At 43.1% G+C, this 19342-nt stretch overlaps 1 protein-coding gene across 1 annotated transcript in view; it reads left to right on the top strand.

Moving 5' to 3' along the window:
• IPO11 (importin 11) overlaps positions 1-18824 on the top strand; it is a 1257051-nt gene extending 1238227 nt beyond the window's left edge. The window contains exon 30 of the mRNA XM_029576426.1: positions 17243-18824. Coding sequence (XP_029432286.1) covers positions 17243-17407 — 165 coding nt within the window. The 3' untranslated portion in view covers positions 17408-18824. The remainder of the gene's footprint in view (positions 1-17242) is intronic.
• The last annotated feature ends 518 nt before the right edge of the window (positions 18825-19342 follow it).

Genomic DNA, 19342 nt, shown 5'->3' with positions numbered 1-19342 from the left:
TTATCCATTTTTTTATTTCCCTTTTTCTCTCTCCCACCTGTTACTATTGGCTTCCAGTACCCTCCAGCCCTAATTCCCCTCCACCCCACCACAATTCCCCTCCACCCCATCACCAATGTAGAGAGCAGCGCCGTATCTGCATCCAAGTGAACATCCAGCTCAATTAGGGGTAGCAACCGCTGTAACAAGCAGGCCACACCCCTGCCCCATAGTCTTACCCACCCCTGTTTTTTTTTTTGTTTGTTTGTTTGGTGTTTTTGTTGTTGTTGGTTTGTTTTTTGTTTTTTTTTTTGGAGATGGCAGCCCTCCATCCTTCCGCTCCGTGAAGGTGGAACTCCAACCACTGGCATCCTGCTTCGTGAATGCCTCTGTGGCTACTATAAAATCTTGTTTTATTTTGGGAGTCTGAGAATGAACACACAGTATGTCAATATAAATATATTATTCTCACTTCTCATGTTTTGGTCACTTAAAAAGTTCCCTAAAATATGATGCTAAATATAATTATTCAGTCATGAGCACAAGTTTCATACATAGCAATGAATACATGCTGTTAAACATTCTGCTCAGTTTATACATGATTTCCTAGCGTGTAGCAGATGGACTCAGGACCAATGGGTATAGTGTACTCCTGATAGCAGTTGGAGACTGATCAGATTTCAATCTGACAGCCCCTAGTACATATACCCCTGCAGGAAGTGCAGCTCTTCAGTATTTTCCATCTCCATCGCAGTTTGGAGATGGACTATCTGCACGCTCTCACAGCGTTAGAACAAAATTCAACGGAGAAAACCCAAATTCGGAAGAAAACTTACCTCTGAAGACGAGCCCCGCTCTCCTGCGGTGATACCCTCGGGTCCCTCCCCCAGTTGAGAATTCCCGAGGTGATTTCTGTGGTCCCTCGGAGGTGAGCCTCAGTCTGGTGGGCGAATCGCAGTGAGGACCTAGCCCCTGATCTCGGGCGCGACTGTACCCTCGAGCACGGCGGTGAAGGTATTTGCCCTCTCCCCCCACAGCCGGAGATCACCCAGGACATAACCGGGAAGTGCCAAAGACAAGGTAAGGTAGAAATCTTCAGCATAGACTCCAGTCTCCGAGGTTCGAGGAGTCGCACAGGTCGCCGGCCGGGACCTGTGCCGCCGGGTTGATCCGCCCTAGCAGGGCCAGGCCCCGGTTAGTTTCAAGGGTCCTCCCATGTGGAGACCCTCTGAGGTGGTCGCCATATTGCCCACGTGGTCGCCGACGCCATATTGGCCCTATTCGCCGCTCTGTCCGCCATCTCGATCCAGGCACACAAGGCCAACTAGGCGCACAAAATACATGTGCGCATAAAGTTACACGCACAAGGTACATGTGCGCATAAAGTACACGCACAAGGGCCGCGCGCATAAGTTATACACGCCTCGCGTGCCTATCGAGCTGAGCGCATATCTGCGACTTAGACACACATCTACGGGCACAACCTGCACGCACATCTTAGACGTGCCGGAGCGCATAAAAAGAAGGGTTTACGCGCCTATAGCCATGGCACCACTGGGAATGGAGCTCAAGGCCTCTGCCCAGCATGCCATATCAGAGCCGCACAAAGCGAAGAGGCCAACACCCTGCGCACCCAGTGCGAGGAGGTCCTGGGAGATCCAAGCCAGGACCAGTCCCACCCTGGAGTACCCCGGACCTCGCAAATTCCAGCGGGACAGACAGGGACCCCCAGGGACTCAACGCCCCTTAGCTTTGACCCAACGTCTATCTCATCGGTGGAATTCTTCAAAGGACTACACACCTTCGTCCACATGCAGATGGAGCCTCCGGCTAGACAGCCACAGACTCCACCAGAACACCCTTATGCCGCAGGGTCCTCTAGGCCTAGACAAATGTTTCCACTGCACAGAAGCCCCACCTAAGGGGACACGGACAACTCTGAAGAGGAAACAGAGCCCCTAGAGGAAGGGGAACCCCCCCCAGGGACAGAACCTCCCCGAACCATGAGACGCTTCTTCACCAAGGACGAGCTCCCAGACCTGGTCACCCACAGTCTGAAGGAGCTCACTATCCCGGACGCAGGCGCTTCGGGGGAGCCTAAGGCGAATCCCCTGCTAGAGGGACTCCGCCAAACCTCTCGCCATTTCCCTCTCTTACAAGCCGCCCAGCAGCTAATTGACCTGGAATGGAGTGCTCCAGAGTCCACAGTCAAAGGGGGACGAGCTATGACAGACATGTACCCCCTGGACTCGGCGGCCAAAGACCTTCTGACATGCCCCAAAGTGGATGCCATGGTCTGCGCGATCTCGAAGCGCACCACTATCCCAGTGGAGGGAGGAGCAGTGCTCAAAGATGCTCAGGACTGGCGTCTGGAATCCATCTTTAAACAGTCCTTTGACGTCGCCACTATGTCCCTACAATTAGCGGCCTGCTGCACCGTAGTGACACGTGCCTGCCTATCTCAGACCAGGAACAACACCCCTGGGGAGACCATGGAACCAGCAGTATCATTCCTTGCGGACACTGCTTCCGATCTGGTGCGCATAGTGGCCAGAGGAGTATCATCAGCTGTGGCTGCCAGGAGACAACTCTGACTCCGAAACTGGTCGGCCGACACATCTTCCAAAACGCGTCTCACAAGGATGCCCTTCAAAGGATCCTTTCTGTTCGGCAGCGAACTAGAGAAACTGGCTAACAATGGGGCAAGTCCCCGTTACCATGACTACCGGAGAACAGAAACCAGCGACCCTTCCCCCGATCTTCCAGGGGCAGAAGTTCACAGTGCTTCAATCCATACAGAAACAGCTACCAAGAGCCCCGCCCTACGGGCAGGAACCAGTCCTTTTGGAACAAGCACAACAAGAGGGGAACCAGCTCGGGTCCAGGCCCCAGCCGTACCCCACAATGAGATTCAGCCGACCCATCCAAGGGAAGAAGCCATAGGGGGCAGACTAGCCCTTTTCTACCACAGATGGGTCGAGATAACTTCGGACAAGTGGGTCCTAACCATCATTCGAGAGGGATACTACCTGGATTTCCTACGAACCCTCCCGGACAAGTTCATGGAATCCCCTTGCCACGACCCCTCCAAGAGGGTGGCAGTGGAAACTACACTGACCAGACTACTGGCCCTCAAGGCCATAACCCCAGTGCCCCCACTAGAAATAAATACTGGGCATTATTCCATGTACTTTATCATCCCCAAGAAAGAGGGGATGTTCAGGCCCATCCTGGACCTCAAGATGGTCAACCGTCACCTGAGGATTCCCCGCTTTCGCATGGAAACCCTACGCTCCGTAATAAGGGCAATACAACCGGGAGAGTTTCTCACATCCCTGGATCTTTCGGAGGCCTACCTTCACATCCCGATACATCAAGAACATCAGCGCTTCCTATGCTTCAAAATCCTGGACCGTCTCTACCAGTTCTGGGCATTACCCTTCGGGTTAGCCACAGCACCCTGGATGTTCACCAAGATCATAGTGATGGTGGCGGCATCACTGAGGAAGGAAGGAATCCTCGTACACCCGTACCTAGACGATTGGCTGATCAGGGCAACCAACAGAGTCAAATCTCTACTGGAGAGCCTCGGATGAGTGATCAACACAAACAGAGTTGTTTGCAACCCACACAGTCGCTAGAATACCTAGGAGTTCGATTCACACCAAAGAGAGGACAAGGTCAGCCTGACCGCCACAAGGAGATCAAAACTGAGGAACCGGTTACAAACCCTGCTGAGCGAACCTCGCCCCACAGCTTGGGATTACCTACAAGTCCTTGGTCTGATGGCATCCACATTGGAAGTAGTGCCATGGGCGCGAGCTCACATGAGACCCCTACAGCGCTCACCTCTGACATGATGGAATCCACGGTTCCGGAACTACGCCATCCGCCTATCACTCCCGGGCAGAGTCCGCACCCAGTTACGGTGGTGGCTGCAGGGCAGCCACCTGAACCAGGGGACAAGGCTATCTTCACCAACCTGGACCCTGCTCACCATAGACGCCAGCCTTCGCAGATGGGGAGTACGCTGTGAGGAGTTAACCGCCCAAGGGCAGTGGAATGCAGAAGAGTCAGGATGGAATATCAACCGCCTAGAAGCATGGGCGATCAGACTTGCCAGCCTAAGATTCGCTCACAGGCTCCGAGACAAAGTGGTCAGAGTAATGTTGGACAATGCCACGACAGTGGCCTACATCAACCACCAGGGGGGAACCAGAAGCCAACAGGTGTCTCTGGAAATCGACCCTCTAATGTCGTGGGTGGAAGTAAACCTCCAGGAGATCTCAGCCGCCCACATCGCCGGGAAAGACAACATCACGGCGGACTACCTCAGCAGAGAAAGTCTAGACCCAGGAGAATGGAAGCTGTCACCCGTGGCATTCCAAATGATAGTGAACTGGTGGGGGACACCAGACATGGACCTCCTGGCAAACTGGTCCAACGCCCAAGTAGCCAGGTACTTCAGCCGCAGGCAGGAACCTCAATCCCAGGGGATCGATGCCCTGGTACAGACCTGGCCACAGGGGACCCTATTATACGCCTTCCTGTCGTGGTTCCTATTGGGCGCAATCATTCACAAGATACAGCTTCACAGGGGCCAGTACTTCTGGTGGCCCCGGACTGGCCAAGAAGACTGTGGTACGCAGACATGAGAAGACTACTAGCAGGGACCCCCCTGCCACTGCCTCCACACAGAGACCTGCTTCAACAAGGACCGATCCTCCACGAGGATCCAGCTCAATTCTCTCTTACAGCCTGGCCATTGAGAGGGCTCGCCTGAGAAAGAGCGGATACTCGGGGGCTGTAATTTGCACCCTACTCCGAGCTCGCAAGTTCTCCACATCTTTAACGTACATAAGGATCTGGAGAGTATTTGAAGCCTGGTGCGAAGACATCATACCACGCTCAATTAAAGCGTGATCCTGGAATTCCTGCAGAACGGACTATAGAAGGGTCTGTCCCTCAACTCCATCAAGGTACAGGTAGCTGCATTTTCATGCTACGGCTCCAAGAGCGAGGGCGACAGCATTGCTTCTCACCCGGACATCTCATGCTTCCTGAAAGGAGTTAAACACATCTGCCCCCCACGAAAGTGGCCGGTACCTCTTTGGAATCTCAACCTGGTCTTGGATTTTCTAGCAGGAACCTCCTTTAGGCCTCTCCGAGGTCTGTCCCTCCGCCTGTTAACCTTAAAGACAGCATTCCTGCTGGCGGTTTGTTCAGCCTGACGCATCTCGGAACTACAAGCACTATCCTGCTGTGAACTGTTCCTCAGGCTCACCCCGGGAACCATCCAGCTACGCACGGTCCCCTCGTTCCTTCCCAAAGTGGTGTCACGCTTCCATCTTAACCAAACCATCTCGCTACCATCGCCGGATGAGTTGAAGAATTCGGAAGAGGCTCGTAGCCTTCGCCACCTCAACATCGGCAGACTCCTATCCAGATACCTGGAAATGTCGGAATCCATACGGAAAACGGACCACCTATTCATCCTTCACAGTGGGAAGAGACAAGGGGAAGCATAGCCTGCTGGATCAAGGCGGCCTATGTAGAAGCGGGCAAGCCACTGCCTTTACAGGTCAAAGCCCATTCTACTAGAGCCCAGGCAGTGTCCTAGGCAGAAACCAGAATGCTGTCGCCCGCCGAGATTTGCAGGGCGGCGACATGGTCCTCCATCCACACCTTCTCCAGATTCTACCGCCTGGATTTTCAGGCTCGGGAGGACACGGCATTTGCAAGGGCATTACTAAGTGGGTCACGGGCAGCCTCCCACCCGGTTCGGGAGTAGCTTTTATACATCCCATTGGTCCTGAGTCCATCTGCTACACACTAGGAAATGGAGAAATTACCTGATAATTTCGTTTTCCTTAGTGTAGACAGATAGACTCAGCATCCCACCCTTGGCTGCCATTACACATGGAACTTCAAATGATTCAAGGGTAAGCCATGTTTTCATTCACCTAGGACACCCACCCTACCGGATGGCGACACTTTCCAGTTTAGTATTCTGGCGGTCTCCAGCTATAGCCAATTCAACCAGATCAAGTTTATTAAGTTAATCAAGTTATAAAGTTTAACCAAGTTATAAAGTTAATCAAGTTAATCAAATTAGTCAGTCACACATATATCCACAATGCATTTCGAGGAGAATACTGAAGAGCTGCACTTCCTGCAGGGGTATATGTACTAGGGGCTGATGTCCCGTCTCCAACTGCTATCAGGAGAACACTATACCCATTGGTCCTGAGTCCATCTGTCTATATTAAGGAAAACAAAATTATCAGGTAAGTAATTTCTCCATTCGCCTATATACATGATCTATTTGTGCTATTAGTATATACTTGGGAGAATCATTTGAGCTTTATGGCATTCTACTTATTAGTGGGTTTACTTTTTGTGGCACCACATTTTCTGATTTAGTTTACATTGTCGTGGTTCCACTTTTGCATGGTTTTCACAGTAACCAGACTGTGCAAATTTGCCTGGTTCTTAGGCACCGTGCATATCTAAATATATCCTTGCCTATTTTTTTGATATCTCAGAAAACAAACGTTGAGGAGCACTGATAACTAAAGAAGCAATAATAAAACAGCCCGTCCAGGTCAGCCTCCCCAGCAATCAAAATCTTTAATTCAAAATTAATTTCATAAAAACCTACCAATCTAGACAGAGAGTAAATGAAGAACCATGTCCCTTATTTATATTTTGTCTGTCCTTTTATTTCTTTTTTTTATTTGGCAGACCTGTTTATTTTAGAAACTGGTTAAGGGATAGACAACAGAGTGTGGTTGTAAATAGAATTCGCTCTGAGGAAAAAAAAAAAAGGTGATGCATGCCTCTGAGATCAGTCCTGGGACCAGTTCTGTTCAATATTTTTATGACTGATATAGCAAAAGGATTAGGAAGAAAAGTTTGTCTTTTTGCAGATAACACTAGCAATAAAGTAGACATGCCTGAGGGAGTAGGCAGAAGGAAAAGCAATCTAAGAAAACGAGTGAACAACTACTTTGCAGCTAAGATTCAGTATTAAGAAACAGGGAAAGCATGCAGAGGCCTCACTTTTAGAATGCTTTCCAACACAGATTTGTAGGGGGGGGTTGTGGTAGAGGTGTTTTTTTGGGGAGCGTAGTGGGTATAGATGTTTGTGGGGGGGGGTGGGAATGGGTGGAGAAGTTGGGGAGACGAGAGTAAGATTGTGTGTTGGTGTACCAATGTGTGGGGTGGTGAGGAGTAGAGGGATAGGTGCATAGTGAATGATAGCAATGATCAAAATGGTCCAGCTAGTCTGCCCAGCAAGCTTTTGATTTTTATTTTAAGGGTAGTAGCAACTATTTCTTCGTGCAGGCTACCCCAAGCCTTCTGTTAAATGTAAGCGTTAGGAGTAATAAAGTTACTCCATTTGCTTATTTCCAGTCTCTATCCAGCAGGGATCCTCAATATTTGTCCCACGCCTTTTGGAATTCCTTTAATGTTCTTGTCTTCAACAGTTCTTCTGGGAAGGGCATTCCATGCATCCACCACCCTTTCCATGAAGAAAGGTTTTCTCACATTGTTCTTGAGTTTTCTCCCTTGGAGCTTCATATCATGGGCCCTAGTTTTACAGCATCCTTTCCATCGTAAAAATATTTGATTTTTGTGCATCGTTAATTCCTTTCAGGTATTTGAAGGGGTGTATCATATCTCCTCTGTCTCTTCTCTCTTCCAGGGTATACATATTAAGGTGGATGAGATATGTCAGAGTATGTGTATGGAGTTGTGTGGAGAGTTGGGATAGGTGTATATGTGAGGGAGTGGGTTGCTTGGGCATGTGGAGCTGTACAAATACATTGGCTATGTTCAGGGTGTGGGCTATGGGCATGCATGGGGAATGTATGTGTTTAACAGATGTAGGAATGTGTACATAAGAACATGCCATACTGGGTCAGACCAAGGGTCCATCAAGCCCAGCATCCTGTTTCCAACAGTGGCCAATCCAGGCCATAATAACCTGGCAAGTACCCAAAAACTAAGTCTATTCCATGTTACCGTTACTAGTAATAGCGGTGGTTATTATCTAAGTCAACTTAATTAATAGCAGGTAATGGACTTCTCCTCCAAGAACTTATCCAATCCTTTTTTAAACACAGCTATACTAACTGCACTAACCACATCTTCTGGCAACAAATTCCAGAGTTTAATTGTGCGTTGAGTGAAAAAGAACTTTCTCCGATTAGTTTTAAATGTGCCACATGCTAAGTTCATGGAGTGCCCCCTAGTCTTTCTATTATCCGAAAGATAATATTTGTGAGTGTATGGTATGTTGGATGGGTGGCAGGTAAGTGATGTATATGGGGATTTAGAGTGGGTGTATATATATATATGTGTGTGTGTGTGTGTGTGTGTATATATATGAGTATGTACAACTGTGCCTGTGTGTGGGGTGAATGAATGTAGGTGTTTGTGGATTGTAGATTTGTGTGTGTTTTGGAGTGGGGTGTAGAAATGTGGGGGTAATGGAGGATGAATATGGAGGATGTGAATGTGTGGGCGGGTAGCCGGTAAGTGGGGATAATTGTGAGTGTATATATGGGGAAGTAACTGTGGAAGTAGTGACTTTGAAAGTGCCTTTTGAAATCTTTTGCCATCTACTTCAGTTATTTTTCCCTGTCTTTGACTATATTGCTCTGTGCCAAAGTACCAGAAGAGTAAGGGGGGACTAGGTGTTCAGAAATTTAACTGTTCTAACAGCTTCTGGACAGACTAGATGGGTTAGTTGGGGGGGGGGGGTTGCCATCATCTGCTGTGTTAACTAGGTTTTGTTAAGGTTATTGTATTTGCAACCCCTTTTCAGTGGGCATCCTGAATACAGGGATGCAGTTTTCCTAGGGCTACAAACTCCCTTCTCCTGCTCACTTTCTCTCTCTTCTTTCAGTCTACAGGCCCCCAGGTTCCAGGATCCTTTCTAGTGGTGGGGAGGAATAACTCCTCCAAGGCAAACAGTGGGGAACTACAGTCTCTCTGTCTCTTTCTCACTCAGGTGTACTCACAATTGGGATACCTTTGTATCCTCATAAATGACACTGTTAATGCTGGTGGAGTATTCCAACAAAAATTTTACTGCAACCAAAAATATCTTTACTCTAGTTAGCAACCAAAATCCCCCAATTGATCTTCACAAACTCCAAAAAATGTACTTCAGACTACACAGCTGACATAGTGTCCCTTCAGGTGGCAGACCCTAGGAAAAAGACTCAACATTCTCTGTGATAGAAGATGGCTCCTAGGGGGGACTGGGATCTCTTAGCTCTTTCTCTGAAGTTACTCTGGACCTCTGGGCTAGAAAGTCCCAAAACATACAAAAATTCACAGTCTTTTCTCCTTTTCACGGGCAGGAGCTGGTGGCAAAAATTCCTCCCAACAAAAATCTTCTCAAAAACTGCAATCCACTGTTCCACTGGCAAGACACTGCTATCCCTCCTTGTATGGCAGGTAGGGAATCACGGCTCTTTATCCTGACCTCCTCCAGGCGGAGGGGAAATCCTTCTGAGGCAAAGCCAGGTGCCACACAAAACTCCAAAGCTCTTCCAAAAAAACTGAATCTCACAAAAAACTCTTTTTCCACTCCCAGAGACACTTCCCGCCAGATCGAAGGGAAACTGGTCAGAAATACGCCTCTTCCCCTCGTATCAGGCTGTGAGGCCTAAAGTTGGGGAAAACTCTGCAAAACACTCCAGCTTCCTTGAACTTTAACAAAAACTGCCACATTGCTCCTCATGCTCTGCCAGCTTTTATGCAGGCTGGCTGACCAATCCAGGCTTCCACACAGGGATGGCCTGTAAACTACTATTTCCTTCCTAATCCCAACTTGGGGCTTAAACTAGTGACCTGTAACAGGGCTTTCTAAACCTGTTCTGGGGACTCAACAGCCAGTCGGGTTTTCAGGATATCGACAATGAATATGCATGAGAGAAATTTGCATATCATTGAGACTCAGTATATGCACATTTATCTCATGCATAATTATTTATTTTTATTTAATGATTTTTGTGAACCGGCATTCATGTTAGAACATAAGAAAATGCCATACTGGGTCAGACCAAGGGTCCATCAAGCCCAGCATCCTGTTTCCAACAGTGGCCAACAGTGATACATATCACGTCGGTTTACAACATAAATCAGATGTTGGTTACTACATTTGTGTAAAAAAAGGAGGATAACTTTTAAAACTAGACATCTAAAATATAAAATCTGTCTCTGCGTTCATTGTCGATATCCTGAAAACCCCATCTGGTTCTGGAGTCCCAGGACAGGTTTGGGAAGCCTTGACCTAGGGGTCCCTACATTATCTTTTCTCACAAACTAGATTTTATGAAAACATTTGGAAAACCATTTTTTTAAATTTTAGTAAAGGGGAGGAGGTTTTTAAAGCTCTTTTTGAGTCATGGAATCCTGTTTCCCCTTCCTTTTAATGAGACGTGGTAAGCCGGCCTGGTAGCTCAATGGTATTGTTAACTCCAGAACCATCACTGCAGTGGGGAAAGGGATATAAAATAGGGGGTGGGGGGGAATTCCTGTGTAGTTACAAATGGCACCAGGATCCCAGCCCTATTTCCGAATGAGCTGTAGGCCCAAAGGAGCAGGAGGAAACCTCGGGGGCAAAAAAATAAAAAAAGAGAAAAGGTAACCTATTAGGAGACTGACTGCAGCATTGCTAAATGTCTTGCTTTAAATATTACAGGCTTAGCTTGGTGTGCATGGATCTTATATTGTGTAATTATCTGCTCTCTTCATGTTGATTGTTTTATTTGACGTTGGTGTGAGTGATTCTGCAGCACAAATATGTAATCTTTAACTGTCTGATGTGTTTACTTTTTTGCCAAATGTATATTTTTGTTTATTTCTGAAATTGTTTTGTTACATCATTCGCATGTTACAGTATTACATGCTTTCTTTCAAAACAAACCTTTAATTCAGACATATGTAGTAGAATACTCAAGAACATATTTGGTCTAGAGATATTTGATGGTGTTTGTGATAACAATTGTGAAATACAGTGCACGAGCCATACGGATCAGGAATTGTGTGTGGTTTGAATCTTAATGTTCCCATAAGCTTTCTGTGGTGGTAGCTGAGATTTACAGTATGTGTTCTTTTGCCATTAGACCCTTCAAAATGTTCAAAACCATTTATGTTGAGAGATCACATTTACTTAAAGAAAATCTCATTGTTTAAATTGATTATAATCAGTATTAGTACATATCTATATTAGTACATATCTATATAAATTGTATATTATGTATACATAAATATACACACATACGCAGTCAGAGTAATTGAGTTCTGAATTGTGGTTTGATCAGCGGCTAACTCACAAATGCTTTAGGCTTTGGACTTCTGCTTTGTCAGGACTAAAAATTAAAGCAAGCACTCTAAGCTCAATCCTTGGGGGGAGGAGATGTAGCATAATGGGACAAAAGGAGTTAAACGTTGTCTTAGTTTAATTCCCTATTTCTATGGCTGCATGTTCTTTGGGTATAAGCTAAGCATGGAAGGGTTAAGTTTAAAGGTGTTTGAAAAGGCTAAGTTATCTTTTATGCCTCCTCTTCAGGTTTGTCTCTGTTAGATGTTGTGAAATCCCTTGCAGTCATAGGAGGTGTCAGTGATAGTAAAAGTAATTTATTGTCTGATAGTCATACCAGGTATGCTGTATCCTGCTACCTTGGGAAGGAGGCATCCACTGACCCAATAGCTCTGCCACTCTGATCTCAAGAAGTGGAGAACTGTTATCTGGCAAGGTCTGTATGTACAAATCTCTAAAGATTTCTACCTGAGAAATTAGCAGCCCAAATAAGCCCAAATGAGTTTGACAAGAGGAAACAGTGACACTTTTTCACCTCAAAAAAGGTCAAAGTAAAATACAAAGTGTTTTTCTGAAACACTCTGAGAATTACTTATGGGAGACCCTTGCCTGAATTTTTTATTTTATTTTTTTCCTTCCAGACTACCAGAACTGGCCACCCTAAGCTGGCTGCATGTAGCTGCTACTTAACATAGTCCTATAGACTTTTCATGTTATGCCTTGTTTTTGTTTTAATATAATGTGGTTGCCGTGTTTTCATTTTATAAGCCTAATTTTGATTTTAGTTAACTGACTCTTGACTTGTCTGTATTAGAGATTATTTGTGTAAACTGCTGATGCTGTATTTTATTTTAAACTGAAGAATCAATCTTATCTCTTGTATATCTCATGTAAGAACTAAGATTCTTTGAATTGAAATTGTAATACATATCAAAAGTTTAATTTGCAAACTGGGTTTCCTAAAATTTGATGGTGGCATTTAGATTTGGTTGGCCCTTTGAGAATTAGAGTACTGGACTGAGGTTTCAGAGCAGCTGTTGTGTGCTTCCTCTCTCTAGAGGCTACAAAAAGGAGGCATTTGCTGCCTGGTTCTTTATTAGAGGCAACTCAGAGAGAATGGAAGTAAAACCACACACATTCTGCCACATGGGTCAAAAGTGGCAGGCTTTTTTTTTTTAAACATTGCCCTCTCCAGTTCATATGAGGACAGCTACTGGTCACAATTCATACCAATATGAGACTCAAAATAACCTATTGCCTTTGACCTTCTGTTTTGTACAATGTAAAGCAATGTTTCAATATGTTTTTCTGTAGTAGAAAACCTATATTTTGTAAATATTTTACTTGTAAACCTTTCAATTTGATTTATATATTTTGCACAATAAATGCCTACAATTGGTATGCATTACAGTCCTAAGCCACCAATGATATGAGCCCCTCATGGTTGCTTTAAAAGAGTCAAATCTGGAAATTATTCATCTCTCAAGGAGGAAAAAATTAAAATTTCTTTTTATGCACTTTTGCTTTTTAAAACTATATAGCACCTGTACTTAGCTAACATAACTATTTTTACCTATAAAGCAAAACATTCTGAAAAGTAAGCATGGATGTAGATGTAGCAATCCTGTAAAATAAAATAAAAGTTTGGCATACAGACCAAGAACACAGTTCTTTTCCTCATATTTTTTTATTAATCATCATAGCCTTTGTTTTCACTTCTTTCTATAAAACATCGGAATGCTGGATTAGTGATTCTTTGAACCTATGTGCTGCTGTAGAGCTCTGCTGTGCATAATCTGTGTAAACCATGGGATGATAGAACCAATAAAGGCCCCAGGAACCACATCTCAAACACAGTCTCTTACAGTTATAGCTTCCCAAGTTCTTAATTTACCTGAGTGTCCATGATTCCCTGAGTGAGGGAAAGAATTTTCTTCTAGGCCCTGTGCATTGCTGTTACTCAAACCCCAGTTTAAAGTCCATTGTAAACAGCACTGATAATCACAGCAGCAGTTAATCACATTGGAAGCAGGGGTGATCTCCAATTGATGACTAGTGAAATTAATGAAAGTTCTTTACAGCTTTAATTGCTTTAATATATAAGGTACAGATCAAAGCCTTTAAGAATATGTATGACCTTTCTTCTCTCCAATAAATTTATATAGATGGTTCAAATAATTTCCAATTTACACCACTTAGAATGTTTTTCATATAGGTAGTATAAGAGAATCTGTAAATAAATGTATAAATGCCGTTTTCTTTTCCTCTTCAATCAATTATAAGGCTTTTTGTAAGCTCCCTCCCACTTGATAGAGGATAGTTTCTTTTGTTCAATTTAGTCAAAGTCCATACAGAAAAATCCCAATAATTTCTACCTCTCCTGATGGTATTTGATGAGCACATTTTCTATTCCTCTTCTCCTTGATTCTCCTTAAGAGGATAATGAGCCCAATGATAGGTCCAAACTGACTCCTCCTTTCACCTTCACTCCTTCATCCAGGAATAGATGAGAACCTACTCCTCTTCAGAACTCCTTAGTGTTTACCCATGTTCTTTGACTGAAACACATCACGCCTTCAAGTTGGCATACAGTGAGCCCCTGGCTGAGTACTCAGGTTTGTTAAAACAAAAAAGTCAAAAAAGAAAAACGAAAACATGAGATGAGGGGGGTGGAAAAACTCCTGTCTCAGAACACACAAAAGTCAACAAGTTTCCAGACGTGCTCTGCACTGTTTCAGACACACTCCTTGAAAAGATTGAAAGCACTCTGCCTCCTTTTCTCAGTCTAGAGACCCCAGAGGCCTTCCTCCTGAAAAACAAACAAAACCAGGAAACACCCTAAAATGGCGACGGGGGTTTATATTCTCTAAAAGATGAATTTTAAAAGCCCAGCGCACACATTAATTAGGGGATACGCAAAGAAGTCAGGCCCATGTGCGCCAACTGTAGTTTAAAATGGTCCATATTCATGCATCAGTGCCGCAGCACGCACATCTCAGAGGTTTCCCTGAAGAGGCGTGGTCTGGGCGGGTGTGGGTAAGAAATGTGCATGGAAATATTTACGCGCCGCGGTCTGCGCCGAGCTCCCCTGCAACATTATTTCTGCTAAAGATGACGTGTAAGTTATAAAGTAAAAAGAGTGAACCATTTCTGATTGGTTTAAAGGTTCTGGGGTAACTGGGTGGGGGGGGAGTGTAGGCTATCAAACCAGGGTAGGTTGGAAGACCTAACTGTTAACTGAGCGAACTGGTAGACTTAACTGATAAACTGTGAATGGCATGGGCACACGGCCTTTTTAAAATTCCCCTGCCTATGCAGTAGAAACGGGGTTTTTGCAACCTTGCGTGCGCTCACTTAAAATTAGGTGCGCATGGCCAGGTTATTTTATAACATGCATGCATATATGCGTGTAAGTTATAAAATAGCCACGGCCCTGGGTGCAAGCCGACGCCCTTGCGCAAATGTGAACCCACGCACAGGTTTGAAAGACACCATTCTAGGCTCCCAGATGGGTGAGCTATACACCCACATTAACTACTTTTCTGTTTCCTCCTGTAACAATGGAATATTCCTCATGGTTATTGGTAGAGATCGAACAGGATCTCTGCATTTATAATAACAGTGGTACGTTTGCATCGGGCCTCCAAAAAAGCATTGAGTAACCTACCCGAAGCAAGATTTACAACTCTGGATGGCAATGGTACCACTGTCCAAGAAAGCTGGGGTGACCTGCATGGAGGGACCATTACTGAAACCCAAACTTAATGAGCATGGGGAGGCTGGATTTTTTTTTTTTTTAATATCATCATCCCTAATTTAGTGTCTGTGAGAATTATTACAAAATTTAGTAATAAGACAGAGAAGGGTACCTTAGTGTTGACTTTGTAGTGGTTTTATAATAAGCAAATGGCCTACTAGTGGAAATGATGGAGGCCATCAATATAATAGATTTGGGCATCTTTGGGGCAGATATTGAGGGCAATGGTAGGAAAAGGTTTGCAAGGTCAAGTAAAAAAACAGAGGAGAGAGTTGGTTTTGGCTTGCATATTGTAATTTATATGTGCATCTAAAAAAGCTGGCAGATCTCTCAGCTTGGAAGCCCAACTCGACCATTTTGGTCTTTATTTATTATTTACTATATTACTATATGTTTTTCTGCTTTCTGAATGCTAAGCTGCCTCATAACGCAAGAATATTCATTTAAGAACGTAAGAAATTCCATACTGCATCAGACTAATGGTCCATTGAACCAAACAGTGCCCAATCCAGCTCACTTAGAAGTACCCAGAAGATCCTAATTTGATGTTGCTCACTCCAGAAGTGGTGGCAATCCGCCCATCTGTCTGGCAAATAATTGGTAACTGAAGCTGACCTCCAGAAACTATTTCAAATCTATTTTAAACCCAATATCACTATTAGCTTTGCCAACATCCTCTGTTAGCAAATAACAGATTTTAATTCTGCAATGCTTGAAAAAAATGTTTTATTAGATTTATTTGAAATCTGCTGTGAGTTAGTTTCCTGGAGAGTCCTCTAGCCCTAGTGATAGTTGAAAAAGTGAATAACCACTCCCTATTAATTTGTACCACACTACTTATGATTTTAGAATCTTCCTCTCAGTTGTCTCTTCTCCAGACTGAAGAGTCCTAACCTGTTTTGCTTTTCTTCATAGCCCTTTATCATTTTCGTTGCCCATCTCTGTACCTTTTATAGTTCTGCTATATGATTTTTAGATGTGGCAACAGAATTGCACACAATATTCAGTGTCATTGCACCATAGAATTATACAGAGGCATTATTATATTCTCAGTTTTATTCTCTATTTCTTTTCTGAACAATTCCTAATGTTCTGTTTGCTTTTGTGGCCTTAGTTGCAGTGTGAGCTAAGGATTTCAGTGCATTGTCCACAATGACGCCAAGGTCTTGCCCCCGAGTGGTAACTCCTAATATGGAATCCAGCACTGTGTGCATAAAGTTTGGATTATTTTTGCTCATGTTCAGCACTTTGCACTTGTCCACATTAAATTTCATCTGCCATTTAGATGCCTCAGCATATGACTGCCTTTGAAATGAATTATCTGAAGCTTTAATCTTGCAATGCCTTTAAACAGCTGGGAGTAGCATTGGTACATGAGTTACATTTAATATTGCACTGCAGTAGCGTAGTCAGGGGTGGACCGTGGCCCACCCACTTTAGGCTCAGGCCTACTTCATCTGGATGGGGGGGCCTGAGCCAAATGTTTAAGCAACAGCCTCACTAGTTTTGGTAGCACTTTAGATTATTACCAAGCTTAGTGGTAAGACATATTCCATCCAGCACTTAGCTGGATAAGTTCCGTTTTACATATCGGGCTCCTCGTGTTTTACCACTAAGCTTGGTAATAATCTAAAATGCTAACAAAACTAGTGAGGCTGTTCCCTAAACATCAGGCTGCTATCTCTAAAGGTTAAATAGTTCTTTACCCACAGAAAGGGGCTTTTTTGAAAATTGCCCTCCCTGTATATGTGTACTTTTACCTGCATGAGGAGCTGGCATTGAGGTGGGGTTTAGAATTATGCGCATATCTTTGGCTATGAAAAGTACCCACACAGATTAGTAGGTATAAATGCATGCATTTGCTTTTTGTTATTTCTTTACATCTTTAAAATATGGTAACTGCCATCTGACACCCATTAAAGAACTGAAGTTATTTCCTCAGCAGTTCCATATTCATGTCAGTTATAGTGTTCTATAGGTGAAGTCAATTTCAGTATTGGTGAGTTTAGAATAGTAAACATTTGTCTCATTATAAATAGCTAGGGAAGCTAAAGCAAATTATTAATCTAAGAAAGTTTTTAACATACATTACTAAATTACAGGTGCAGTGGGGAAATATCTTGCTTTATTTCTAATACGTTATCCTTTTATCTATATTTTTACAGCTTGCACTGAAGGATCCAGTACACACTGTGCCACTTAAGCAGTTTGTCTATGAGAAACTCAAGGCCCAACAGGAATTGCTGGGAGAGCAAGGCTTCCAGGCTCTTATGGAAACAGTGGATGCAGAAATAGTCACACAGCTGCAAGAGTTTTTACAAGGCTTCTAAGTAGGCAGGTTTTCATGCATTGAACTTCCCTTCCAGTTATCTGAGGAAACAGATCATTCCATCGTAACCTGAGCTTCAGCGAGTGCTTAAAGAATTAAAGAGAGAGAAAATAAAATAAAGCAAGAACAATGGATAGGATCATTTTTGCTACAAGATTGAATGCATGAATGAAAAACAGAACATACAAAGCAAATTGCTTTGGAGAGTGTAATTACCGGTATATTTATAAGGATTTCAGCTTTTTATTAAGTGTTTAATAACAAAGGCAAAGTTATCCAAACTGAAGAAAGTTTTCCTTATTTTCAGCAATGACCAGAGTGTTGTTTGGAAAATTTATTTAGCAGCAGTTAGCTTAATTGCAGTTTTAATTAACTGATGTCTCTAAAAAGAAAAAAAAAAATCATCACACTTAACCAACTGGGTGGAAATAAACTAGTTTGGTCTTTAATCAGATTTCAAACAAAGCACTGTGTTCTTTATTTTTTGTGTTATTGGTGTACAAGTAAACAATTTTCTTCTGAAATCAATAACAGCTGAAAGTTGCTGATGCATAATGTTGTCTTTTCATTAAGTTCAAGTATTAAGACAACAATTAAAGGATACCATGTTTTTCAGAAAACATTTGACTACTACAATGTATATCAACAAGGACAGTTTTACTTTACTTTATAAATAAAGCAGCACTAAAATAGCAAAATTTCTTAATTATTTTTAGAAAATTGTTTGGAGCTTCGTAGCAGAGATATTTTCTTGTTGATTGAATCTGGTCCTGTAATTTAGTAAAGGAAATTCTGCCTATCCCTCTGTATACTGTGGAAATTGCGATGTGTTAGGGATGACCTTTGCTTCGAACAAAAGAAGAAAATAGTAAAGTCGAAATTAAACTTTTCAGAGATACCTCACCTTTGATTGACTTCATCTTTGTACTTTTTCTCTACAAGTAAACAACACCACCATCAATAATTGAAGATTGATGGCCCCTTCAACAATCATATTACAGCTTTAAGATAAAAGACAGTGCCGTGGATTGTAGATTACAATGTGCTGTCATTCAGAAAACGTGTTTACAGCCTTAGTGGCCTTGAGCTTTTTCATCTTCAACACTGAGAGTAAAAGTTCCTCACCATAAATTTAATAGCATATATTTTATACTTCTGGATAGCTTGTATTAAATGATTTCTTCTTATTTAGTTACTGTAAAGACTTTTTTTTTCCCTCACAACCTAATCTGTTTCTTCACGCTCCTTAAGCTTTTTGCTGTCCAGTTTACTTCAGGAACAATCAGGTTCAGCCTCTAGGATAGTGGTTCATCTGTATAACAAACAGTCTGAGAGCCAACAAGGTGGTTTGCTGTAACGAGAATATATTATTACAAAATGTGACTCCTATAATAAACACTAGAATGGAGTTCCTTGAATTGATGAGCCTTCAATTTTTTATAATCAAGGTTGCTTACTTTCTGGTTTTCTTTCCCACAGTCTTCTATACATTCTGCACTAGGGTTGCTTTGATTAGACGGACAAGTTGCAATTCCTTTGCGAGATAAAATGCATCATGGCTTTTAGTGACCCAAACTAAAATTGCATGATATTAAATTGCTGCAATACTCTGTTTATCACTCCAGCAATGGCATGGCTAAGAATTTCGACCAAGTTTTATACTCAGTAGTGCAAAACATTTATCATTGAATTGGCTCAAGTAATTACAGGATTTGGTTAATAAAGGGCCTTTACATTACTAGCCCACAAACCATATATATGTGTAAATATATCTATTTTAGTAGATTCATTTTTGCACATTGTCATTTTAACTTCTGTTGCTTTACTGAGTAGTCCCAAAACTGATAGTAATTTAGGCACAGAAAATATTTTATTTTTCATATTTATTTCTCATATTTGACTAAATTTGAATTCTTGCACATGGCAGCAAAAATTG

The sequence above is a fragment of the Rhinatrema bivittatum genome, chromosome 1 (assembly GCF_901001135.1).
Source record: "Rhinatrema bivittatum chromosome 1, aRhiBiv1.1, whole genome shotgun sequence".
In the NCBI taxonomy this organism is placed as follows: Eukaryota; Metazoa; Chordata; class Amphibia; order Gymnophiona; family Rhinatrematidae; genus Rhinatrema; species Rhinatrema bivittatum.
This window is presented reverse-complemented; position numbering and strand designations above follow the sequence as displayed.